Genomic DNA, 27,761 nt, shown 5'->3' on the forward strand with positions numbered 1-27,761 from the left:
AACTAAAAAGTTGCCACTTGTTGGGCCACTTAGGGTTATTTATAATTATATGGATGTGCATATATACATATATATACATATATATATATACACATATATATATATATATATATATATATATATATATATATATATATATATATGTGTGTGTGTGTGTGTGTGTGTGTGTGTGTGTGTTAGAGATGTTCTGATCCACTTTTTTGGTACACTGATCTGACACCAAGTCTGGGTGGTTCTTTTAATATTTAAGTATACATGCACATGCAGTAGGCATTTGGCTGTGGTAGCCGATACCGGTCATTTAAGAAGTGCCTGAGTCGGCCCCAATTCCAATCTTTGATATCGGCTCAGGACATCATTGTCAATGATGAGTTAATGGTGAGTAATGAGAATTATCCATCCATCCATTTTCCAAACCGCTTATCCTATTGGGTCGCGGGGGGTCCGGAGCCTATCCCGGAATCAATGGGCACAAGGCAGGGAACAACCCAGGATGGGGGGCCAGCCCATCGCAGGGCACACTCACACACCATTCACTCACACATGCACACCTACGGGCAATTCAGCAACTCCAATTAGCCTCAGCATGTTTTTGGACTGTGGGGGGAAACCGGAGTACCCGGAGGAAACCCCACGACGACACGGGGAGAACATGCAAACTCCGCACACATGTGACCCAGGCGGAGACTCGAACCCGGGTCCCAGAGGTGTGAGGCGACAGTGCTAACCACTGCACCACCATGCCGCCCCGTAATGAGAATTATATATAAATAATATATTCATCATGCAGGGTCAGGAGCCTGTCCTGGAAACAACACATGCAAGCCATCACAGATTAAAACACACACACACACACACACACACACGCACATGTAGGGTATACCTATCCTTATGGTGCACGCTCATTCACTTCTATGGGAAAAATTCTAAGGCTAACTATGACAATCTTAACCCCCACCCTGCCCTAACAATAACCATAAGTAACCAACCCAAATACAAGTATTTTTACTTTTACGATTGCACTCACAGATTTTTATAAAACTGAGGGCATCCAAATGGGGACTAATTCCAACTATGACAACCATAACCCCTACCCAGACACAACCTTAACAATAAGTAACCAAATGAAATACAAGACCTTGCCCATTTTTCGTTTTTTAAGTTCATTGAAATGTTTGTGGGGGCTGAAAACAAGTTGCACGGATTACAACATTTAGTGACACACACACACACTGTACATGACGAATTAAACAAAGTCAGAAATACTTCTGAAAAAGTGTGTCACTGGGCCACGAGGCACTCCCCGAGGTCACATGGTCCCGTTTTTAGCCTCGTGCCGCAAGTTAAGCAACTACTGCGCATGTGTCGTTGGTACTTCCTTGCATTCCGCACGAAGAGATATATCGAGCAGAACCTGGTAGAACAGAACCCTGCAGACCAGACTGACAGCGATAGACAAAGTGGCAGTACCGCGAACACACAATCTTAATTATTTCATATTGAGAATGCACTATATTTCAGAGAAGCTTATACGACATCCGTGAAACGATGTCAACATAATTACTCGTAGAACTATAGCGGAACAATTTTAAGGACTGCAAATATAATGTCAGGTTTCTAGCGTATATAATTTACTCTTAAGAAATTGCAGATTTATCATAAAAGATATACACAGCTTTCAGACATATTGCTATTTTTTTGTGTTAGAGGTGTCATTTTCGCCCCAATATCTGTATGACTCTTTTGGAACTCAAGATAACAACGACAATGGACACAAACAACAATAATACAGGTAAATATACCGTGGACTGCGACTTCGATGAGTGTAAGTGAATTTTGCAAGGAAAAGATAAGTGTTTGTTTCCTTGTACTTCAAATGCACTTTAAAAACATTCATTGTTATCTTGAAGGCTACGGTGCTACACGGTTTCAGTTCAAAAAGAGTTTATTGCTTGTTTATTATGTTGTTAGCACTTTAAAATTATTAATTCTCTACCATCAACGCCGTGATGTGCGAACATTGTAATTTGCATAATGTGAATGGACAAAAATGATGAGCTATGAATCCCACTAAACTACGTGCTAAGTAGGTCAACGTGGTAAAGTCAGGTGTTCAGATATTTCTCTGATGCTGCCATCCTATTCACATGGATCTTCAAGGCTAACCATGTGCGTTTTGTTTTCATTCAGTCTTCTTCTTTTCCTATTGGCGGTGCGCTATCTCATTGCATAATTGTTTCCGGCCTCTTTGACCACGCCCGTTGATGACGAATGTATTATAGTTACCATTGATTGGAGAGCAGGAAGAGAACCAACCCAAAGTGTGTTTGGCCCAACCCATTCCCGTGTTGTTCCTTCAGGACAAAATAGATCTTTAAAATGTCCATCGTTCTTTAAAAGCATTTAGAGAAAATATATTACTGAATTTATTGTCACATACACGGTCAGAGCTTGTCTGTAAAACGTTTCTAATAGTCGTGACTGGAAAATAAAATCTTTTTCTTAAACGACTAAAAGGAAATATAAGAGAGCTCGTATCGTTTCCGGACTGCTTGCTTATGGATTTCCAGTTCTACAGTAGAAAAACGTGCAATAGCAGGGATCTTGTTAATATGAGACAGTGAGTAGGCGGTGCGAGCAGTGTGCCTGCTACTAGCTGGCCTAGTTGACGAGCCTGTGGTCTGGGGCGCACGTGTATAGAAGGCGTGATTTAAGACGATCCACGTTGCGCACATGGCTGGTCAGGTGGACACGGATTTGCTGCTTCCTGCAGCTGTTCTGGTGTTTTACTTAGTGAATTGGACATTTTATATCAGATACAAAAACAGTAAATCTTTAGTTTTGAAACAATAATATATATTTGAAATAATATGGAAATTAAACACAGTAATAGATGTATAGATGATAGTATTACTTGTATGTAGCCTCAGGGATGTACAGGGGGTGGTGGAGTGTGAGCACCTAGCCCTTTTGCCTAAATGAAGTGCACCAGATTTGAGTGGCCCTTTTCAATCAGTAGCGATTTACTGACGGAGACGGAGACGTTGGTATCTGCAAAATATACCAACCCCCGAAACCCCCAAGTCGATCGCCTGCCCTTTTTGGTATCTTTAGATCTATCATCCATCTAATAAACACTTCAAAAGGACCAGAGTCACAGGGAAGCCTGGATGATCTCTCAGGCATCAGAGGGCTGAGGTACATCCTGGAACGGGTGCCAGTCCATTACAGGGCAAATACACACACACACACACACACACACACACAAACGTGCGCACAGGCACAGAGTCACGGAATATGGGCAATTTATAGATGCTTGTTACCTTATTAGCATAATTTTAGACACCAGGAGGACATTGGAGTACCCACAACAATCACATGTGAAACTGAGAACCTTTTGACATTAGAATGATGAACTGAACTCCAAAAACTCACAGTGGTGGTGGATTCAAGCATCCAACTTTGGAGGTGTGAGGTGATTATGCTATTCTCTTCTGCACTGCGCATATAGAAAGCTGAAATATTTGCACGATAATGGCTATGAAACAAAAGCTGACTTCACAGGGAAATTATTTAGAGAATAGTTTATCTGACCCCTTGATTGCTTTTATCAAAGAGCAAAGAGATGCACAGTGGCTTTTGTGGTTACATCTGCCACAGTGATATTTTGTACATTTGTTTTAGTGAACATAATATATGATTATATAATGTGTCAAGAAGATTGCAGTTAGTAATACTTCTAAAATAACAGCACAGACAATTTTTACTTGTACTTCCAAATCACAAAATGATTAAATCTTAAAAAATATTAGTATTTAATACAAAAATATTTTCACATTTCTTTAGTATTACTTTATTTTACAAGGGCATCCTCTGTTTGTTTTTTCAATGCTGTTATACAAAGCGATTATATAGGCATTTTTAATTTTGTATATTTTTATTAATTATGAAAAAGTAACAAGACAGTACAAAATGAATACAAATGCGATAGCTGTTGTAAACATCAGTCATAATTAATATGTTTAAGCATTTAAACTCAAATACAGATTTCCTAGTTCCTATTTGTATAGCCTGTAAGCCTAGAGAGTGTTTTCCAGTTGTCAAAGTTTTGAAAGCCCCGAGTCCCACTATACAACGTGGCAGCGGTTTTTCTAGGGAGACAGAGAAACTGTCACAGAGGCAACGTCACTTGAACTTGCCTTAAAGCAGCATTGTGTACTGAAAGCTTTCCTCTAAAAATGCACAAAAGCCCATATATTTCACAAGACATACCTTGCTTTATGTGCATCTAATGGATGTAAATGGAACTAATGATGACACGAGAATTTTTTTCCTTCACTTCAACAGGGGGTGTGATCTCCTACATCGGTTCATCCAGTGTTTCCCCAAACTGCACCAGCCCTATGTCTATGTACAGTGAAAACTCGAACAGTAGTTTCCAGTCGCTGACCTTTTCACAGAACTCTTTTGGGTGCTCATTTCCACCCTCACCCAGTGGATCCCAGGATTCTACTCGTATCTATCTGAGTAGTAGCAGCTCCGGTGTGGGATCTGGGGAGGATGCCAGTTCATCCAGCTCTGGGGGATCACCTCATGGATACGACGAGGGCAGCGGTTCTGGTTCCTCCCCCAGCAAGTCTGTAGTCAGCCTTACAAGTAAGTACAAGCTTACAGCCAGCAGATGAGGCTTTTGTGTTTATATAATAGAGACTGTGCATAAGCACTTGTCAAAGTTGCAGCTGTACTTTGTTATGGCTTTTATTTGCTTAAGAAGCTTTTGCAAAAGGAATTTGCCCAGATGCCAATTCATCTTCTCTGGTTGTTGCTTCACCAGAGTTGAATGGGCTGGTGCTTCTGTGCAAAGTGTGTGGCGACGTAGCCTCTGGCTTCCACTACGGCGTTCATGCCTGTGAAGGATGCAAAGTAAGCCCTGTGTCCTGTGAATACAGACTCTGCTGGGCTCACCTATATGGCTAAGAGCAGAAGGGAGTGCTGACCCCTGGCTTCTGTCTGCAGGGATTCTTTCGCCGTAGCATCCAGCAAAACATCCAATATAAGAAGTGCCTGAAGAATGAGACATGCACCATCGTGAGGATTAACCGCAACCGCTGCCAGCAGTGCCGCTTCAAGAAGTGTCTGTCTGTAGGCATGTCCCGTGACGGTGAGTTCTGCGTCTCTGCCTTCCATCAGCCACGAGTTACACCTCAGCAATGTGTGATGTCGCCTTCCTTTGTTTTCTTCGCAGCTGTGCGTTTCGGCCGCATCCCTAAACGGGAGAAGCAGCGCATGCTAGCAGAGATGCAGAGTGCTATGAACAACATGGTAAATAGCCAAATAGCTGGCCTGACTTCCCCCTCCTCCCCAGGCCTGCCCGTTGCCCCACAGCCCCCCCCAGCCCAGACCATGGCTCTGCCCTCTTCTCCACCTGCCACTATGCCTGCTTCTCCCCTGCCACCCCTTCCCAACCAGAGCTCATGTCTACCCCCACCTGCTGCTTCCCCACCACTGTGCCCTAGCCCCAGTGTAGAACATACCATCTCAATAGTTGCCCGGGCCCATCGTGAGACCTTCATCTATGCCTATGACAAGCTGGGCAAAGGCTTGTACTTCCACAATGGTGGGGAGCTCAACAAATATGAGGCAAACTGCTGCCCCAGCGGTTACCACCTCAACAGCCTCAACAGCATCTTCCATCATGACAACAATGTATCGACATATAATTCCATGCCAGAGCATGGTTTGGCTCAGCAGAACAATGGTTATCGGCTTTGCCTAAGCAACAGCAATATCTTTGGGAGCCACTATGGACCTGGGCTCAATATTGCTCCCCAGGACCGCAACTGCCCCTGGAAGGAACGAAGAGAGATCCTATTAGTGAGTATGCCAGCTAATCTGTAGATCCGTTTTCAAAACGAGCCACTTTACATACATCATTTGAAGCATCTTTACACCTTACTTGTTGTTGCTGTGACGGACCAGAGACGTTTCCTACTATATCCACTCCTACTTATATTTCCCCAGGCTTGCCCAATGAACATGTGCCCACAGTCTGATCCCAGGAAATCTGCACAGGAGATCTGGGAGGACTTTTCACTCAGCTTCACACCAGCAGTGCGTGAAGTGGTGGAGTTTGCAAAGCACATCCCTGGCTTCAATGAGCTTTCGCAGCATGACCAGGTCACTTTGCTGAAGGCTGGTACCTTTGAGGTAGGTTTTAAAAACAAAGTCAGTCAGATGGTCTTAACTTCCTACTAAAATACAAGTAAAACTATTACCAGCTATCATAACAGGCAATACCTTGATGCTGTATTTAACTACATCTTTATTCTTCCCTACAGGTGCTGATGGTGCGTTTTTCCTCCCTGTTCAATGTGAAAGAACAGACTGTGACCTTTGTTTCTGGCTCCACCTACAGTCTGGAAGCCCTGCATGACATGGGCATGGGAGACCTGCTAAGCACTATGTTTGACTTCAGTGAAAAGCTTAGCGGACTGGAGCTTTCAGCAGAAGAGCTGGGCCTGTTCACTGCTGTGGTGCTGATTTCGGCAGGTAAGAAGGTTTTTAAAGAACCAGAAACCAGTGTTAACTTCAATGATGACCCTATTCCTGTATTTGACAATCATGCAAATGATGAGTCTGACGACGGCCGGTGGCTTGCTCTTTTCCTTTTTCGTAGATCGCTCTGGGATCGAAAATGTTAACTCCGTGGAGCTACTCCAGGAGAGCCTGATTCGAGCTCTGCGTGCCCTCGTGAACAAGAACGATCCCGGCGACAGCTCACGCTTCACTAAGCTGCTGCTCAAGCTGCCCGATTTGCGCACCCTCAACAATATGCACTCAGAAAAACTGCTGTCCTTCCGCATTGATGCTTGAAATCCTGTTGTCTGTCACTTTGAGGGGGTCTCAATGTGGGACAGGACTTGAGGAAACAACATGGAGAGAATTTTCTCAGGCCTTCTGTGGAGCCTGTTTGATTCCTCTTATGTTCTGTTACACGGAGGATGATAACTAGGATCTATTTGAGAATCAGCCTATAAGATACCAAAATTACAAATAAAAGACCACAAAAAAGATTACTGAGCAAGATTCAGGTGCTGATTGATGTAGCTTTCAGGGTTGACTGTACATAAGAGCTGCCCAGCACAGGTACTACAATGAGACAGGACAGTGACCAGGGCAGATGTCCCTTCCTCTACACTGACAACACTCCCAGCTCCAAGGGTCTTCTTTCCTAAACCCAGGCCAGCCTTGGGTACATTCAAGCACCTGTTATATGCATACAATTTATATTATGTGTTTTACATATGCTTATATGTGTGCAGTATGACACAGGCATGTACATTAAAATGTGACTTTGTAAATACTAATAAATCATGCAAATATCTATAAATATATGAAAACATAAATGCTTGAAAATTGCAATTTTTGTTATATGAAATTCAAGTGCCGTAAATGAACTAACAGAAACATACTTTTCATTTTTACAAGTAGCACTTGAACGTCAGGGTGGCTAAGGGGTCCAAACTGTAGCATCACTACCCTGGATGTGGAGTTTGCATGTTCTTGCGGTGTTGGCATAGGCCCAAAGCCTCAATACGTGCAGATTAGGGACACAATTTCTCCAAAACATCCATAATGTGTGATGTGTTAGGTAAGCTATATAATGGACTGGCACCCTATCCTGAACATGCCCTGCCTTGTGCCTGTGTTTCCTAGAGCAGACTCCAACTTATCATGTCCTTGCGTTGGTTTCTCTTTTGTGTGTGTTCAGTGATGGACTAACAACTTGTCTCCCCTGCCTTTCCATATGCTTCTCAGAGTCTGTGCAATTATTATTTGTCAGTGAAACTGCAGTGCTGACCCTGGTGGAAGCATCATTGTCAAAAAACAGATCTGAAACTTTAATATTATGAAGCTAATTTTTTTTAGCTATAAATATAAAATGGCAAGAACAGATTTGAATGAATCGGACTCGGAATTAATCGGTCAAAAAGGTCTCTGTCAATCAGAAATTGTGCGGAAGATCACAGACAGATTGAAGTGTCCAGAATGTAACAAAGCAGTAAAAAGGAAAAGTCCTAAACCAACCACTCTCACTCCTCCAAAAGGCATAAGCTGGATAATCGGAAAATTATTCGGTTAGGCAACGGTGTGGAGAAGGGACCTGTCAACTTCCTGAAAATACTGCATCTGTGAAGTACGGCAGAGGGAGTGTAAAGGCAGGTGCACGTGTGGCAGGATCAGGACCAGGAGACTTGGTATTTATTAATGACTGTTGATGGTTCTTGTTATGAATGCAAATCTTCATAAAAAGCTAAGTGAATATGGTCCTAAGCTAGGTGGCTGTGTGCATGTCCTGCAGGCAGCACACAGATAAAGCCATTCTGAAGTTCACCGTAAAGAAACAAGTCTGGCTAAGCATTAGTTCAGGAACCAAGAAGCTTCCCCGCTTAGACTTAAAGCTGTTGTGAAAATTAATGGATATGTAACAAAAAATATTGTTGAGTTTTTTCTAATATATACACAAGTAAATGTCATGTAGTTACCTTGCTATATGGCTACTGTCCAACAGAGCATAATCATAATTTTAATTATGTACATTAAATGAAGCAGCCATTTGCTGTGAAATATAACTGGAATTAGCACTGATGCTGCACAAAACAGGTAATTAATATATTTAAAACATTTTAATGTTATGGGGTATTTAGCTCTCCCTCATAACTGATGCAAATGATACACAATGCATACGCTCTTGCAATAATATTTACAAGCATGATTTGTACAGTTCGTTAAATATGCGGACAGCTGCTAAGGTATTCCAGCCACTCAGTCAGGGAGGGATTTTCCTGTGGGGGCTAAACAAAAAGCATCATCAGGTTAGCTTCACAGAAATTCCCACCTGCCCCTACCAGTATGTTGTGCAAAGACTCAAACAATTAGTAAATACAATTAATAAATTCTCATCAATTGATCAACTGAAATTAACTTTATTACTGCTCGCGTAATTATGAGTTCGTAAATATTTCACATTTTAAAATTGAGAATTCTGCTTTATTATAGCCTTCGATCGGTCGACCAATATTTATTTTTTGCCTCGTTTAGCTCAGATAAATACATGAGCTGAGCCTTACCTGCAGAGCGGCAGTACTGACGAGCCCCTTCTCTCCACGCACAGACATAAGAGTGACACTCCCAGTGCGTGGGTAGCCTGTATCGACACGGAAGCAGCACACAACCGACGCCGACTTCAGGAAAACCAGCTCTTGCTGTGCCGGCTGCCAGTCTATGGCAAACCTATAAAACCCCAAACAGGAAAGCTGGTCACTGGGTCAATCTAATGCGAGGTCTTACAAGTGCGCAGCATATTACAATAATCTGCAGTTACATGGATTTATATATAACAGCTGGTTGTTACTGAGAAAAAAAATAACCACCAGAGCAAGCAATACGAAACTTAGGGGATGATGGCTCACACAGTTCAATGCAAGTCAGTTTCCACTTACCTGGTGTGGAGTTTCTGAATCTCAGCAAGCATTTCACCTTGGCTCAGGTAGCGCTGCATAACCTCCAGTAAGGTAGCGCTGACCTGGGAAATGGGACCATGTAAGGACTCGGGGATAACTCCCACAGTGCCCTGGAACACCTGAAAGCAGTTGCAAGTAGGATTAGGGGTCAAATATACAAATTTACAATTTTGCTAAATTCCATTCCTTTTCACACTAGTGTGTTATGTCTGAAAGTAAAGTTTAATTTTTCAGTAATAGCACATGGTTTTGAGTGGAGGGTTTGGCAGCCGGTGCAGTTGGACCACAAGTGTAGGAGGAACTTGCAAAGACTGACGGTGCAGATTAAGGCAATGTCATCACTAAGGGGTATACTATGTCATGTACCAAGGGGTACATGGTATACTATTGGAACGTTCGGTGTGCTCTTGATGGTTCACTACGCACACGTGAACCGTGGTATTATGATATGTCTGTCATTTTCCTGTATGTTTTGGCACAAACATAAGATTGTATTTTTTTGGGGAACAAACATTTAGACAACTGGGGTTGTATTACTTTTGAGGGCTAGAACTTAAATATTACTATACAACAGCATATGGCATAAATTAGCCGCCTCCTGGCTAAAGGTAGGTACATACTTCAAACGTAATCAACATCATCTCAGCAATGTGACGTTGTACGAGCGATGATGATTTTGGATTACAGAGAGACGACACTCAGCACTGCCTTGTGTCTGTACAACTCGTGGAAATAGCACCACCCTGTTTGACAGACTATGGGCAGATATGCTCCATTTCTGCTGTACTTGGTTAAATTTTCAACTCTTGAGCTTCATAAATATTGCAAAATATATAAAATCAAATCACGATATCCGAAATTTTTCCAATAATGTGCAGCCCTAATTCTAATCATGAATGCACTACTACGCTAACTCTTCAATGACAAAAAAGGCATTCCGTCTTATTGAAAAATGGGTAGTTAGTGATTTATTATTAGTTAAAAGCAAGGTGGTTAACCTCCAAGTCAAACGTTCCATCGGTCTCCCAGGTGAGTGAGAGAGAGAGGGGCTCCAGGTGCCCCAGCGATGGCCGGCATGCTTGGGGTGACAGCTCTATGTGCAGCGTCTTCTCCCCCACCCACTGCAGCCTGTAGCCAGTCAAGCCCAGTGTAGCCTGCACTGATCGCTGCAGCCTGGAAGTGACAAATGAGAAGCCACATTACATGATGGCAAGTCTCTGAAGCGCCAACCTTCGCAAGATTGACTGATGTCAGCACATCTGTGAACAGTCATCGTGGTTAAGCGTATTTCTAAATGGAACTGCAACACATCATTGATAAAAAAAATAAATAAAATCAACTCATTAGCTTATACATTACAGAAAATTCAGTCTGATGTTAGAGTTACTGAAAAAGCTTCACCAAGGTGTGTGGAATTTAAGTCAAGGGAGGTGATGCTATGATTATATAATTCCTTAGTAAGACCCCACCTAGAATATTGTGTGCAGGTTTGGTCACCATACCTTAAGGAGGACATTGCTGCCTTGGAAAAGGGAAACATAGGGCTACGAGAATGATTCCTGGTCTCAGAGGAATGTCTTATGAGGAGAGGTTAGCTGAGCTGAATGTGTTTAGCTTCGAACAAAGGAGACTAAGGGGGGACATGATCCAGGTATACAAGGTTCTAACAGGTCTGGGTGCTGTTCAGCCAAATGGCTACTTCAATATTAGTTTAAATACTAGAACTTGTGGCCATAGGTGGAACTTAGTGGGAGAACATTTTTAAATGAATTTCAGAAAATATTTCTTTACACAGAGTGCAGTTAGAGTATGGAATAGTCTTCCTGCTAGTGTAGCGCAAGCTAAAACCCTGGGTTCCTTTAAATCAGAGCTAGAAAAGATTTTAACAACTGAGCTATTAGTTAAGTTAACCAAGTTTCTGCGGTGGGAATGCAACAGAAGTTCCTGGTTCCTGAAAAAAGTCCTAGGGCTCATTACCCTGCCGAAAGAGGCCATTACCATCAGGAAATACATTGCCATGAAGGGGTGTACTTGGTCTGAAACAATGTTTAGGTGGGTGATATGAGTTAAAGTAACAGCCATACGAATGCCAGTTTCCCAACAGAATATTGCCCAGAGCATCACACTGTAACAGAAAACGAGACTCATCAGACCAGGTCTTTTACGCCCATTCCTCCACGGCCCATTTCTGACACTCAAATGCCCCTTGCAGGTGCTTTCAGGGGTGGACAAGGGTTAGCATGGGCATTCTGATTGGTCCACAGCTACGCAGTCCCATACGCAGCAAGCTGGGATACAGTGTGTGTTCTGACACCTTTCTATTATAGCCAGCATTAACCTTTTCAGCCATTTCTGCTATAGTTACTTACTGGTCTTTGAGTAGCACCCAGTTGTCCAGGCGGGCACTGCAGGAGGATATCTCGGCCTCAAGATTTGCAATCCTCTGCTTGGTCACTCGCAGACCTTCCTGGCTGGCCTCCTGGGCAGCCTGCACCTCCTGCAGTTTCACACTGGCCTCTCTCTGAAGAGCAAGGCACAAGGTAAAAAGCAAACTCTCAGGTCACTTACAATAATGCAGGTTTCTAAGAACAGAGAGAGTAAAACCTAGAAAAGTACATCATTAGAGATTCTTATAACCCCCCCCCCCCCCCAAAAAAAAAAAAAAATCAGGGGAAAAAAATATTATTGAAAGTTTGGTTTATATAGGCAATAGATCGATCTATTTACTCCTTTTTTCATGCTAATATGAGGCTGCTTCTGGCATAATAAAATACACAGACTGCCATCCTGTCCAGAGAGCACCTGAGCCATGTGCCCTAATCCGACCATGTGCTCTAATGCAACCCTGACTGAGATAAGTTATTAGAAAGGCATAGAAAAACACCTACCTCAGTCTTTCGGTCCATTTTCATTTTTTGTTTTGCCTTTTCCTTTGCTTCTGCTATCTATTTGGAAGATAATTCATTGATTGATTAAAAACATATGGAGATGGGCAGAATGCACTTTCAGGAATTTAATTTGAAGGAATGGAGTAGACTAACATGGAGACTCGAATTCAATGCACAAAAAGCAAAATTGATGCCTTTACAATAAGTGCTATATAACCCAAGATCCAGCCTGATAAGACAATTATGCTGCAAACAGATTCTCTAATTATTACCTTTCTCTCCAAAGTAACCATCAGCTGGGCGATCATCTCTCTCTTTTCATTTGCCTGCTCCATTTTTTCTTGTACACTCACGATGCAGTCCTGCACGCCCTGTGCGCCCTCTCTGTGCTGATTCTTCAGAGCTTTCCACTGAGCGTAGGCAAAGTCATCTGCAACATTTCATGGAGAGTCAGCAATGAACTCCAATGGCATGGAAAAGGGTCTTCCGCAAGCATCCCATTTGGAATTTAAAACAGGTAACAGAAACATTTCGGTTTTAATTATGTCCATGCGCGAGTGTGAGTAAATGCGTGGTGACATTCACTGCTGTATGGTTCTTGCCTGTGTCCTTAGGACAAGAGCTGTTCAGCAGCTCCTCTGGTGACTCCACACTTTCCAGAAGCTTGAGCATGTAGTCCAGCACACACAGCTGCTGGCCCATTACTTTCAGCTTCCTCCTGCTATCCTTAATAGAGATGGTCCAGTCAGTGTGGCTATACAGGCCAAATTCTGATTTTGCCATCATTTATGTCCAACTTATTAGAGCATGAATGTTTGTTCTCCACCAAGGAAACATCAGCCAAAATTCCACTATAGCAATATAACCATAATCACAAAATTTTTAAATGCTTTGTTGCTTTACCATATTTTTGTCAGGGGGGAGCTGTATTCACAATACACTCTCAGGTGTCACAGGTCACATAAAAGTACAATCTCAGCTGTACTGTTAACCTTTTTCTCCACCATGAACTAAAATATAGTATTATACAGTTAGAAAAAAAAACGTTAAACTGTTCACAGCATATAATATTTTCCTTCCCCTTCACAATCATGTACCAAACACTAATTTTCTTTTACAAAGTAAAAGGAGGCAAGAAGTGGAATTTAAGCATCCCACAGATAGCATGATGGGCTAACCACTCCATGCTGACATCCATTTTTTCATTTCATCCATTTTCAAAAAATAAGGCTGCTCAAGCAAGACTTGCACAAATAGAAGCTATTTTGACCATAGAAATAAAACCCAAATTAGATTACGATTGACATCTGAAAATTGAAGATTTATATATTTTATTTATATATTTTATATATATTTATTGAAGATTTATATATTTTTCTCCTTTGTTTCTATACGTTTTGGTGATTAAAATGAAAATCTCCCAAGTGGGTGACTTAATTGTATATGTGACACATGACGGTGTGATCTGTGGAGGTACAGGGTGGGATTTCGGGTCTTTATGTAACAGATACTCACAACTAGAAAGGGCACCATTGCTTTGGCCGGAAGCTCCACTTCCCCAGCCATTTGAGCATCCTCCACATTTAAAAGATTTCTTCGAGCAGCTTCCCATTGCTGCTCCAACCTAGAGGACCACACAATTCATTTAACTTAACGAATACTATGTAATTGCCGTTCCTATATACGATACCGAACAACTACCAAACGAAATCAAGGACATCATATAATGATTTTCTAAGGATCATAAGATTATTATATATACTAATCGATTATCGGGGAAAGAGGGGTGAACCTGGGCTGGTCCAAGTCGTTTCGAGCGAGAAAACAGCTATCATTAGAGTAACCAGATTTTCAAAATCACACACAACTCACGTGTAGGATGTGTATATCGGCTGAACTATGTTTGCTGCACACTACAACTTTTTGGAATAGGAAATTACTTCTCGGAACACCCGAACGCGTAGATTGAAATCGGAACATTCTCTGCAAACGAGGACGTCTGGTCACCCAAGTCATCACAAAACACCTTTAAAGAACACAATCTATATCTCATAAAGCATACATACACAATAACTATATAGTAACATATCAGGGCTCGTTTTATGTAAGAAAACACCAAAGACTAATTATATGTCCACTTACACAGCGATCCTTTCTGACGCCATTTCTGTTTTTCAAAAAGAGCCGCAAAAGAGCTTTCATATCTGATTGGCCAAAGGACGCGACACGTCATCTGCTTTAAAAAAAAACCAAAACGGGCCCAATCTCAAACCGAACCCTGAACACTCCCCCTTCGTTTACGCGTTCCCAAGACCGTGCTCGGCTAAGGGGGAGTGGCCCATGTATGCCGTCAAATTAGTGCCAAAAGTCGTGCGCATAAAAACCACGCGCGCATGCGCTCGCGAGCAGAAAATCCATGCTCTCTACGCGCTCGCGATTGCGCACCACCTTCTCAAGTCTTCTGCATAAAATAGAAATGGGATTCAGCGCGACTCCACTAAATTTGGATTACCTGGAGTTCCTTTGTCATCAGGAGCTGTATCTTCTGCAGGTCCTGTCTAATCACATTGAAGTACCTCCTGCTATCACCCTGGATTTGCAAGAGCTCTTTGACCTTGTGAGGGCACATCTGGAACGTCCAGCCCCACGTGTCACACAAGAAGTGTCTGCCACCAAAGGACGACCCAAGATTTTGATTGAAGAACAACGTTTGAAAGAAATGCTCCATACACAACTTCCTGTGCCTTGCATAGCCACACTGATGGGTGTTTCAAGAAGAACAATCTTAAGAAGAATGAAAGAGTATGAGCTCTGTGTTAGGGACACATATAATTCCATCAGTGATGAGGAACTTGACAATTTGGTTTCTTCTGTCTAGAATGATCTACCAAATGCAGGCTACAAGATGGTCAGAGGGAGGCTGCAGTCAATGGGCTACAGGGTTCGGTGGAGAAGAGTTGCAGCCTCCATGCATAAGGTTGATTCCATGGGCATCATATCAAGGTTGTCAAGTCTTGGCTGTGCTGTACGCAGAATGTACTCTATACCAGGGCCTTTGTCTCTGGTACACGTGGACACAAACCACAAGTTGATCCAGTTTGTATTAACATCAAATTTATTTGAAGTTTGTTCATCTACAGCCCTGGGTGGATTGGTGTGAGGTGGTGGTGGGGCTTTGGAGAAGATTTCCTGCCGATCAACACTGGCAGCTTATATCTAAGTGTCATGGAGGTCTCGGGACTCACAGATATGCAGAGACATGTGGATAGTTTACCGGTGTTTTCAGCAGGAAAAAGTTATTACTACAAATTGTCACCCCCCCACAGAAACTGGATCTGGATATAGTGGGAAAATCTTAGTTTTTTTATTATTTGTGAGAACTTGAAAGCCTTTAAATTGCTTTCAGCAAAGTAAACCAAACTTGGAAAAAATATATGTTCATTCACCAACAGTTTCTAATCTGGGGTCTAAAGTGGTCAGGCTTGCTAGTGTATTTGGTTATTTGTCTATCCTAGCCTGTTGCAGTGTATATTTCCTGTATATGTTGCATGTAAAATGTTGTATGTTATGTCAGTGCTTAATATCATCGTGTAGACATCATGAACTTTGTTTTAACCCGACTTAATGGCTTTCTTCATCTTGGCCAGGGACTGCATTTGAAAAGTAGCCACTTGACTAAAATTGGCACATTTTCAGAAATGCCAGCAACAATACTGATAATGAACACCCCTCTAACTGACTCTCAGTTGGTTTAGAAAAAAGACTTTTAAGAGAAAAGAAAGCCTTCCTTTGGTTTTGCATTTTTCTCTTTTTTGTTAGCTGTGCACAACATATCAGAAGAATACATTACAATTAAATTAGTTAAGAAATAACAGATTGCGTATATACAATATTAAGGTGATAACAACAACCCTCACTGTCTCTAGGTGCTGGTTCAGACAAGGCATTCTGCAGCAGGGACACCACCCGTCGTGCAGCATCCTGCAAATCTCCCTATCACAACAGCCCACATAACAGAATAGCATTAGTGTATGATTCAGTAGGGCTAGTCCAGGTCTGGAAAGTAGTTGGGCCAGATTTTCAAACCAAGAAATTTAGCTGGGCCAGACATTTTCAGCGGCCCAGTAAGCAGCAGGTAATGGCATTTTAAACAAACACAAATCAAGGTACATTATTTTAAAAAGCTACAACTGAACAGAATCTGAGAGCAATATTTTTTTTCCACTTCTGAAATAAGGAAAATATTCTGGTCGTATCTGACCTAGACGCATCTATGTGTAGAAGCAGGTATGTGGTGGGCAGTGTTACAGCGTCCTTAATATGGTCAATACAGAAAAGGCATGTCATCATGTTATGTATATACTGCCTCCAGTTACTTAATACCTAACTTCAATACATTGATTGATTTGTTCACTGCTGTAGCCTGTGTCAACTTTCCTTTTAGACAGATGTAAAGTCCTTTCTGTTTTTGTTCTGTGGAGTTTTTTTTGAACAGCATATGGCTGAATTCTGTTAAACCTCAGATTGAAGAAAATTGTGTTAATTGAAAAGCAGATATCAAAAACTCAGTCCGCAGGAATGTTTTTCAGAAGATTTCTGTGGACTTTTGGAAATTTCACGAAATTCCATCGCTCGATTACATAAACACTGAGTGAGATTTCATTCCCATTACTGCAACGTATGAAGAGGATTATGACTTATTACTTTAGGTTATCGGACTGAGTGAGTTTAGGAAATTTGCTCTTCAATCGATAACTGAAGCAGTGCTGTGAATGCAGAGGTTATATACGTTGCATATCAACAGAATTGTATGTTTATATCTTGTCTTTATTATTTTGATTAAATGTCTGACTATTCCCAATATGTGTGAACATACTTGGCCAAATAAAGCTGATTCTGATTCAGTCAGAGGGTAATCGTCGGTGTGCTGTACTATCGTGGTGACCCACACAGAGAGCTTAGGACCATGATTTCAGTGTGCGCTTGTGTGAGGGGACAGGCAGGGCGGCTGCTCGCTGGGTGATACACTCCTGTGGGTATAGGGGCTGGGATAGGGTGCGGAGCGGTTACTCCTCAAGGAGGAGTAACGGTCACAGCCGTGGGGGGAGGAGAAGGAGAGGGTGCTCCCAAACTGGGGGTGTGGGTTTGATGAAGAGCAGAGAGACCCTGAGCCTGGGATGAACCAGCTGCCTACTGAAACGAAAGCGGACAAAGACAGAAACTAGAACCTCAAACTAAACAACACAAACAACAATATCAAGTTATATTCAATCATTAAACAGTTATATATTTAATCTAAACAATAGTAATAAATATCGTTCCGATTCAAAATATCATTTACGGGTGAATCTTATGACTTGCATTGGGAAACAGGAAACGGGCCAAGCTGCAGGGCCAGTTCAAAGGCATAGTGCGAGGTGCCCAGAAAGGGGCACCGTCTGGGCGGAGTCAGCTAAAGAAGAAAAAGGCCTGACCTTTTTCTGGATGCTGTGGACTGTGTTTGTGTGTGAGCTGCAGCTGCATGTTCCTTACATTTTTTTATCAACACCAGCACCGTGAGGTTTGGCCTGGACTGGGTCCTGTCCTGCACGGTTGAAGGCATGTTGACTGATGTCCAGCCCGTGTTCTGTTGCATCCCACAGAAAGGAAATGGGAATCTCATTTGGATCGGATGCTGACAGTTGAAAAAAAAACTCATGTCTGTGTGTTATGAAAGAATATCAATAAATGTTTCCGAAATTGGATGACTCATTTGGTAATTATTTACAGCTTATGTTATGGCTGCCAATTTACAGTCTTTACTGAAGTCTGACTTCTTTCGAGTCACCTTTAATATAGATTGGACACTCTCTATGCAATGTGCAATACTTATATCGATGGTAAATGTTTACCTGCTTGCACAGATGGTTGATTAGGTAATTAGTGTAAGTATGTGTGTCCAATCGCATGTATGTCCAAGGTCCATAGTAAAAAATATACACTGATCAAGAGATGCCTGAAAGTGGATGAAAGAGGACATTAGTGGGGGTATCACTTAGTGTAACGGGTGCAGGAAAATGAGCAGGACTGCAAGCCATATAATGACCCACTGTCCTTATCTAGCTCTTAATATAGTATGCATACAGTAATGTATCTACAATGGACAGCTACTATAAGCAGATAGCACAGCACAGGTGCTTAATCTGTATGCTATTTCCATCCATCCATCCATTGTCCAAACCGCTTATCCTACTGGGTCGCGGGGGGTCCGGAGTCTATCCCGGAATCAATGGGCACGAGGCAGGGAACAACCCAGGATGGGGGGCCAGCCCATCGCAGCTCACACTCACACACCATTCACTCACACTCACACCTACGGGCAATTTAGCAACTCCAATTAGCCTCAGCATGTCTTTGAACTGTGGGGGGAAACCGGAGTACCTGGAGGAAACCCCACGACGACATGGGGAGAACATGCAAACTCCACACCCATGTAACCCAGGCGCAGACTCGAACCCGGGTCTCAGAGGTGTGAGGCAACAGTGCTAACCACTGCAGCACCATGCCACCTCCTGTATGCCATTTCATTCTATAAAAAGAAACTTACTGTACTGTACAATAAAGTATTTCACCACTGCTTCTCCCTCAGCTCCCACTGTTTGCTAGCACATGCATCTTTTGATTTCTTATTGCAATCTGTGCTTTATTTTTTTCGTGAAATGTAAGTGCAGTATCTGTTTATTAAGTGCTGTGGTTTAATATGTACATTATTATTTCAGTACTGTGTATACTGTCCTTAATGTCTTGCCTCTCATATAACTTGAGATACGCCAAAATTGACATGCAACAAGTGGTCCTGGTTCCAAATGCGGAAGTCGATGGATACCTGTACTTTATATGCTGTAGTGTGCTGGGTGTCAGACATTGCAATGCACCTTGCTTTGATTTTGACCCGTTAGATCAGAGGGAGGTAATCTTATCCAGAAAGGGCCGCTGTGTATGATGGTTTTCACTGCAACTCTCTGAACAGTGACCCTAACGGTTATCCCAATACCTTGGTCTTGCTAGCATATTTAAATGTGTACCTATTCAGGAATATAGTGGTGAAGGCATTCAGAGGAGGACTGATGATTATCAGAGGGAACAAATGGGCTTTTCAGACAGATTTTCACCCTAGTCCAGTACTCATTGACAGCCTAATACCCCATGTTTCAGTTTCTCTTGATAGTCAATACATGTCACAGGATGTACATTACTCTGATGGGCAGGCCCTCTTACATATGATGGAAACACTACAACAACTTAAGAATAAGGGTCAGAAGAGTGAAATACATATAATGAGTGTGTAGCTCAGCAGACTAAGACTCTGTGGCTGTGATCAGAAGGTCGACAGTTCATGCTCAGAATTGGCAGAATAGCCACATGTCCACAGGCTTTTGAACAAGACCTGAAAACCCTGGGGGCCTCAAGGTAGCAGTGTCTTCACTGTGACCCCCAAGCTTGTTCTTGCCTTTATAGAGAGTAAGATGGGGCAAATTATTAATCCCATGGGGCCTCAGCAGAATTACAAAGCAGTACAAGGAAAATAGTTGTTAATTTTACATACTACCTTCTGCTGGCCTTATGAGAATATTCAGATTATCATTTTTCCCCATAATTGCAATTATAACATTAAATTTATGATTTTCCCATGGTCCTGTGGCCGCTTCATATGGTAATTATTGATGAAAACTTTTTTGGAAAGTGAAAAAATATTAAAATTGCTTTATTGCGTAAAAAAAACTGTTTTTGTTTAGTAAAATAATGTTTTTTCGCTCTTTATACTGCCGTCTTGTGGCAAAATTTAAGTACTGCAGTTTGAAAATAATTAAATGATTTCTTGCCGAAATTGCAGTACCTAATTTTGGCCACGAGATGGCAGCAAGAAAATAGAAAAATAATTTTCCCACGGTCTACTAGCAGCTTTGTGTGGTAATTGTTTGTATGAAAAATACATTGGACCAAGTCAAATTATTTTAATGAAGAATTAACATCTAAAAGCTGCTAGTAGACCGTGGGAAAATAATTTTTCTATTTTTTTGCTGCCATCTCGTGGCCAAAATTAGGTACTGCAATTCCGGCAAGAAATCATTTGTTTTCAAACTGCAGTACCTACTTTTGGCCACGAGATGGCAGCAAGAAAATCGAAAAATAATTTTCCCACGGTCTACTAGCAGCTTTTAGATGTTAATTCTTCATTAAAATAATTTGACTTGGTCCAATATATTTTTCATACAAACAATTACCACACAAAGCTGCTAGTAGACCGTGGGAAAATTATTTTTCTATTTTCTTGCTGCCATCTCGTGGCCAAAAGTAGGTACTGCAGTTTGAAAACAAATGATTTCTTGCCGAAATTGCAGTACCTAATTTTGGCCACGAGATGGCAGCAAGAAAATAGAAAAAATATTTTCCCACGGTCTACTAGCAGCTTTTAGATGTTAATTCTTCATTAAAATAATTTGACTTGGTCCAATGTATTTTTCATACAAACAATTACCACACAAAGCTGCTAGTAGACCGTGGGAAAATTATTTTTCTATTTTCTTGCTGCCATCTCGTGGCCAAAAGTAGGTACTGCAGTTTGAAAACAAATGATTTCTTGCCGAAATTGCAGTACCTAATTTTGGCCACGAGATGGCAGCAAGAAAATAGAAAAATTATTTTCCCACGGTCTACTAGCAGCTTTTAGATGTTAATTCTTCATTAAAATAACTTGACTTGGTCCAATGTATTTTTAATACAAACAATTACCACACAAAGCTGCTAGTAGACCGTGGGAAAATTATTTTTCTATTTTCTTGCTGCCATCTCGTGGCCAAAATTAGGTACTGCAATTTCGGCAAGAAATCATTTAATTATTTTCAAACTGCAGTACTTAAATTTTGCCACAAGACGGCAGTATAAAGAGCGAAAAAACATTATTTTACTAAACAAAAACAGTTTTTTTTACGCAATAAAGCAATTTTAATATTTTTTCACTTTCCAAAAAAGTTTTCATCAATAATTACCATATAAAGCGGCCACAGGACCATGGGAAAATCATAAATTTAATGTTATAATTGCAATTATGGGGAAAAATGATAATCTGAATATTCTCATAAGGCCAGCAGAAGGTAGTATGTAAAATTAACAACTATTTTCCTTGTACTGGTTTGTAATTCTGCTGAGGCCCCATGGGATTAATAATTTGCCCCATCTTACTCTCTATAGAGGCAAGAACAAGCTTGGGGGTCACAGTGAAGACACTGCTACCTTGAGGCCCCCAGGGTTTTCAGGTCTTGTTCAAAAGCCTGTGGACATGTGGCTATTCTGCCAATTCTGAGCATGAACTGTCGACCTTCTGATCACAGCCACAGAGTCTTAGTCTGCTGAGCTACACACTCATTATATGTATTTCACTCTTCTGACCCTTATTCTTAAGTTGTTGTAGTGTTTCCATCATATGTAAGAGGGCCTGCCCATCAGAGTAATGTACATCCTGTGACATGTATTGACTATCAAGAGAAACTGAAACATGGGGTATTAGGCTGTCAATGAGTACTGGACTAGGGTGAAAATCTGTCTGAAAAGCCCATTTGTTCCCTCTGATAATCATCAGTCCTCCTCTGAATGCCTTCACCACTATATTCCTGAATAGGTACACATTTAAATATGCTAGCAAGACCAAGGTATTGGGATAACCGTTAGGGTCACTGTTCAGAGAGTTGCAGTGAAAACCATCATACACAGCGGCCCTTTCTGGATAAGATTACCTCCCTCTGATCTAACGGGTCAAAATCAAAGCAAGGTGCATTGCAATGTCTGACACCCAGCACACTACAACATATAAAGTACAGGTATCCATCGACTTCCGCATTTGGAACCAGGACCACTTGTTGCATGTCAATTTTGGCGTATCTCAAGTTATATGAGAGGCAAGACATTAAGGACAGTATACACAGTACTGAAATAATAATGTACATATCAAACCACAGCACTTAATAAACAGATACTGCACTTACATTTCACGAAAAAAATAAAGCACAGATTGCACTAAGAAATCAAAAGATGCATGTGCTAGCAAACAGTGGGAGCTGAGGGAGAAGCAGTGGTGAAATACTTTATTGTACAGTACAGTAAGTTTCTTTTTATAGAATGAAATGGCATACAGGAGGTGGCATGGTGCTGCAGTGGTTAGCACTGTTGCCTCACACCTCTGAGACCCGGGTTCGAGTCTCCGCCTGGGTCACATGTGTGTGGAGTTTGCATGTTCTCCCCATGTCGTCGTGGGGTTTCCTCCAGGTACTCCGGTTTCCCCCCACAGTTCAAAGACATGCTGAGGCTAATTGGAGTTGCTAAATTGCCCGTAGGTGTGAGTGTGAGTGAATGGTGTGTGAGTGTGAGCTGCGATGGGCTGGCCCCCCATCCTGGGTTGTTCCCTGCCTCGTGCCCATTGATTCCGGGATAGACTCCGGACCCCCCGCGACCCAGTAGGATAAGCGGTTTGGACAATGGATGGATGGATGGAAATAGCATACAGATTAAGCACCTGTGCTGTGCTATCTGCTTATAGTAGCTGTCCATTGTAGATACATTACTGTATGCATACTATATTAAGAGCTAGATAAGGACAGTGGGTCATTATATGGCTTGCAGTCCTGCTCATTTTCCTGCACCCGTTACACTAAGTGATACCCCCACTAATGTCCTCTTTCATCCACTTTCAGGCATCTCTTGATCAGTGTATATTTTTTACTATGGACCTTGGACATACATGCGATTGGACACACATACTTACACTAATTACCTAATCAACCATCTGTGCAAGCAGGTAAACATTTACCATCTATATAAGTATTGCACATTGCATAGAGAGTGTCCAATCTATATTAAAGGTGACTCGAAAGAAGTCAGACTTCAGTAAAGACTGTAAATTGGCAGCCATAACATAAGCCGTAAATAATTACCAAATGAGTCATCCCATTTCGGAAACATTTATTGATATTCTTTCATCACACACAGACATGAGTTTTTTTTTTTCAACTGTCAGCATCCGATCCAACTGGGATTCCCATTTCCTTTCTGTGGGATGCAACAGAACACGGGCTGGACATCAGTCAACATGCCTTCAACCGTGCAGGACAGGACCCAGTCCAGGCCAAACCTCACGGTGCTGGTGTTGATAAAAAAATGTAAGGAACATGCAGCTGCAGCTCACACACAAACACAGTCCACAGCATCCAGAAAAAGGTCAGGCCTTTTTCTTCTTTAGCTGACTCCGCCCAGACCGCGCCCCCTTCTGGGCGCCTCGCACTATGCCTTTGAACTGGCCCTGCAGCTTGGCCCGTTTCCTGTTTCCCAATGCAAGTCATAAGATTCACCCGTAAATGATATTTTGAATCGGAACGATATTTATTACTATTGTTTAGATTAAATATATAACTGTTTAATGATTGAATATAACTTGATATTGTTGTTTGTGTTGTTTAGTTTGAGGTTCTAGTTTCTGTCTTTGTCAGCTTTCGTTTCAGTAGGCAGCTGGTTCATCCCAGGCTCAGGGTCTCTCTGCTCTTCATCAAACCCACACCCCCAGTTTGGGAGCACCCTCTCCTTCTCCTCCCCCCACGGCTGTGACCGTTACTCCTCCTTGAGGAGTAACCGCTCCGCACCCTATCCCAGCCCCTATACCCACAGGAGTGTATCACCCAGCGAGCAGCCACCCTGCCTGTCCCCTCACACAAGCGCACACTGAAATCATGGTCCTAAGCTCTCTGTGTGGATCACCACGATAGTACAGCACACCGACGATTACCCTCTGACTGAATCAGAATCAGCTTTATTTGGCCAAGTATGTTCACACATATTGGGAATAGTCAGACATTTAATCAAAATAATTAAGACAAGATATAAACATACAGTTCTGTTGATATGCGACGTATATAACCTCTGCATTGACAGCACTGCTTCAGTTATCGATTGAATAGCAAATTTCCAAAACGCACTCATCCAATAACCTAAAGTAATAAGTCATAATCCTCTTCATACGTTGCAGTAATGGGAATGAAATCTCACTCAGTGTTTATGTAATTGAGCGATGGAATTTCGTGAAATTTCCAAAAGTCCACAGAAATCTTCTGAAAAACATTCCTGCGGACTGAGTTTTTGATATTTGCTTTTCAATTAACACAATTTTCTTCAATCTGAGGTTTAACAGAATTCAGCCATATGCTGTTAAAAAAAAACTCCACAGAACAAAAACAGAAAGGACTTTACATCTGTCTGAAAGGAAAGTTGACACAGGCTACAACAGTGAACAAATCAATGTATTGAAGTTAGGCATTAAGTAACTGGAGGCAGTATATACATAACATGATGACATGCCTTTTCTGTATTGACCATATTAAGGACGCTGTAACACTGCCCACCACATACCTGCTTCATTTATTGTTTTATACTTGCAGCTGCTTATTCAGACAGCTCGTCTACCTGTCTGTCCATGTTGCCGTCCCATGACAACTGGTCCAGCCTACAGGTGCCGTCCCATTCCGGCATGTTACCCATGAGTCATAGCGGCATCTCCGGGAGCAGCTCCAGGTGAGCCTGGATGATGATAAGCGGATGATAATTATAGCCGATTTTTCCCTTTTTCTTTATGTCTGGCAGTTTACCATCTAATAGGCATTTTTTTTCTTTTTATGCACTTTGAGATGCGTCTAGGTCAGATACGACAAGAATATTTTCCTTATTTCAGAAGTAGAAAAAAAATATTGCTCTCAGATTCTGTTCAGTTGTAGCTTTTTAAAATAATGTACCTTGATTTGTGTTTGTTTAAAATGCCATTACCTGCTGCTTACTGGGCCGCTGAAAATGTCTGGCCCAGCTAAATTTCTTGGTTTGAAAATCTGGCCCAACTACTTTCCAGACCTGGACTAGCCCTACTGAATCATACACTAATGTTATTCTGTTATGTGGGCTGTTGTGATAGGGAGATTTGCAGGATGCTGCACGACGGATGGTGTCCCTGCTGCAGAATGCCCTGTCTGAACCAGCACCTAGAGACAGTGAGGGTTGTTGTTATCACCTTAATATTGTATATACACAATCTGTTATTTCTTAACTAATTTAATTGTAATGTATTCTTCTGATATGTTGTGCACAGCTAACAAAAAAGAGAAAAATGCAAAACCAAAGGAAGGCTTTCTTTTCTCTTAAAAGTCTTTTTTCTAAACCAACTGAGAGTCGGTTAGAGGGGTGTTCATTATCAGTATTGTTGCTGGCATTTCTGAAAATGTGCCAATTTTAGTCAAGTGGCTACTTTTCAAATGCAGTCCCTGGCCAAGATGAAGAAAGCCATTAAGTCGGGTTAAAACAAAGTTCATGATGTCTACACGATGATATTAAGCACTGACATAACATACAACATTTTACATGCAACATATACAGGAAATATACACTGCAACAGGCTAGGATAGACAAATAACCAAATACACTAGCAAGCCTGACCACTTTAGACCCCAGATTAGAAACTGTTGGTGAATGAACATATATTTTTTCCAAGTTTTGTTTACTTTGCTGAAAGCAATTTAAGGGCTTTCAAGTTCTCACAAATAATAAAGAAACAAAGATTTTCCCACTGTAGCCAGATCCAGTTTCTGTGGGGGGGGGGGGGGGTGACAATTTGTAGTAATAACTTTTTCCTGCTGAAAACACCGGTAAACTATCCACATGTCTCTGAATATCTGTGAGTCCCGAGACCTCCATGACACATAGATATAAGCTGCCAGTGTTGATCGGCAGGAAATCTTCTCCAAAGCCCCACCACCACCTCACACCAATCCACCCAGGGCTGTAGATGAACAAACTTCAAATAAATTTGATGTTAATACAAACTGGATCAACTTGTGGTTTGTGTCCACGTGTACCAGAGACAAGGGCTCTGGTATAGAGTACATTCTGCGTACAGCACAGCCAAGACTTGACAACCTTGATATGATGCCCATGGAATCAACCTTATGCATGGAGGCTGCAACTCTTCTCCACCGAACCCTGTAGCCCATTGACTGCAGCCTCCCTCTGACCATCTTGTAGCCTGCATTTGGTAGATCATTCTAGACAGAAGAAACCAAATTGTCAAGTTCCTCATCACTGATGGAATTATATGTGTCCCTAACACAGAGCTCATACTTTTTCGTTCATCTTAAGATTGTTCTTCTTGAAACACCCATCAGTGTGGCTATGCAAGGCACAGGAAGTTGTGTATGGAGCATTTCTTTCAAACGTTGTTCGTCAATCAAAATCTTGGGTCGTCCTTTGGGGCTGGACGTTCCAGATGTGCCCTCACAAGGTCAAAGAGCTCTTGCAAATCCAGGGTGATAGCAGGAGGTACTTCAATGTGATTAGACAGGGCCTGCAGAAGATACAGCTCCTGATGACAAAGGAACTCCAGGTAATCCAAATTTAGTGGAGTCGCGCTGAATCCCATTTCTATTTTATGCAGAAGACTTTCGAGAAGGTGGTATCTGAGCTGTTCACAGAACAAATTATAGTTAATGAGGTGTCAAGATCTTGTCTCTGATCCACACACTAGGCCTACCATTCAAAAGTTTTAATTATGAAAATGAAATGTTTTTGTTTTGTGAGGTGCTTGTTCATGTATGATGATACATTTTATATAAAGTTAAATAAAATTCACCAAAAACACTTACTCAGTGGAGATTCCAATGTAACAGGCAGACAACTTCATGGCTTTAATGAGTGTATTTAGCAGCTACAAGGACAAAAGATATTTAAAACCTCTCCATTCTAATGCTAATTTAATAAACATTAATAGATAGCACTTAAGGTGGTTTCGCCTATAGTCTGCTAACACTAACCCGAGAACTAATATCTGAGAAGCGCGCTTCCCAGGATTTGAATTTATTAAATTGGCTTTGTGATGTTGTATTAAGAAATGTTATTCACAATGCAAGTTACCGTACATTGGCCCATTCTTTTATATACGGTAAGACGAAACGGGAAATTCCCAAATTATGATAGCAGACTGTGAATAAATAATATTGCATGAGATACCAGCTATTCCGCATTGAATTTCAAGCTCTGCTTTAAGACACAAGCGATTCCAATCCTTAACGTGGAATATGAAAACAGAATCTCTAAAACATTGCTCCGACATCATGACAGTGTGAATCCCACATCCATTGGTCAATTATCTTTATCTTCTACCAAAGCAAATAGCCAATCGTAGTCAATATTAAAAAAAAAAAACAATCAAAGAAGCCGAGCCATTAGCCACTGTTCCCGCCTCCAAAGTGTCAAAATTCTTAAAAATAGGGTCCAGTGAGCGCGACTT

The 27,761-nt window shown here is 41.6% G+C and overlaps 3 protein-coding genes across 3 annotated transcripts in view; 1 reads left to right on the plus strand and 2 right to left on the minus strand.

Annotated features, from left to right (window-relative positions):
* LOC125717531 (chromobox protein homolog 1) overlaps window positions 1-27,761 on the minus strand; it is a 180,009-nt gene that overhangs the window by 27,981 nt on the left and 124,267 nt on the right. The gene's annotated exons all lie outside the window — the stretch shown is intronic.
* Window positions 1,377-7,406, plus strand: nr1d1 (nuclear receptor subfamily 1, group d, member 1). Its single transcript, XM_048990544.1, has 8 exons — window positions 1,377-1,792; window positions 4,348-4,656; window positions 4,835-4,923; window positions 5,017-5,161; window positions 5,246-5,874; window positions 6,022-6,207; window positions 6,339-6,549; window positions 6,677-7,406. Exons 1-8 carry the CDS (start codon window positions 1,735-1,737, stop codon window positions 6,871-6,873), a joined length of 1,824 nt encoding a protein of 607 aa, XP_048846501.1. The 5' UTR covers window positions 1,377-1,734; the 3' UTR covers window positions 6,874-7,406.
* si:dkey-225f5.4 (uncharacterized) lies at window positions 8,669-14,671 on the minus strand. Its single transcript, XM_048990564.1, has 10 exons — window positions 14,555-14,671; window positions 13,928-14,036; window positions 13,015-13,138; window positions 12,685-12,842; window positions 12,413-12,469; window positions 11,894-12,045; window positions 10,523-10,697; window positions 9,504-9,643; window positions 9,132-9,294; window positions 8,669-8,855 (listed from the first exon to the last, which is right to left on the minus strand). The coding sequence occupies exons 1-10, from the start codon at window positions 14,575-14,577 to the stop codon at window positions 8,790-8,792; spliced, it is 1,167 nt and encodes a 388-aa protein (XP_048846521.1). The 5' UTR covers window positions 14,578-14,671; the 3' UTR covers window positions 8,669-8,789.

This window comes from Brienomyrus brachyistius, chromosome 22 (assembly GCF_023856365.1).
Source record: "Brienomyrus brachyistius isolate T26 chromosome 22, BBRACH_0.4, whole genome shotgun sequence".
Classification (NCBI taxonomy): domain Eukaryota; kingdom Metazoa; phylum Chordata; class Actinopteri; order Osteoglossiformes; family Mormyridae; genus Brienomyrus; species Brienomyrus brachyistius.

Excerpts from the sequence above, each read along its gene's own strand:
- nr1d1 (XM_048990544.1), top strand. The coding sequence starts at position 1,735 with ATGACTCTTTTGGAACTCAAGATAACAACGACAATGGACACAAACAAC. Across the intron at positions 4,657-4,834 it reads GTCTGTAGTCAGCCTTACAA|AGTTGAATGGGCTGGTGCTT; the intron begins GTAAGTACAAGC and ends TTGCTTCACCAG. Across the intron at positions 6,208-6,338 it reads TGAAGGCTGGTACCTTTGAG|GTGCTGATGGTGCGTTTTTC; the intron begins GTAGGTTTTAAA and ends TCTTCCCTACAG.
- si:dkey-225f5.4 (XM_048990564.1), bottom strand. The coding sequence starts at position 14,577 with ATGGCGTCAGAAAGGATCGCTGT. Across the intron at positions 12,843-13,014 it reads CTCTTGTCCTAAGGACACAG|ATGACTTTGCCTACGCTCAG; the intron begins GCAAGAACCATA and ends GAAATGTTGCAG. Across the intron at positions 12,470-12,684 it reads TGGTTACTTTGGAGAGAAAG|ATAGCAGAAGCAAAGGAAAA; the intron begins GTAATAATTAGA and ends TCTTCCAAATAG.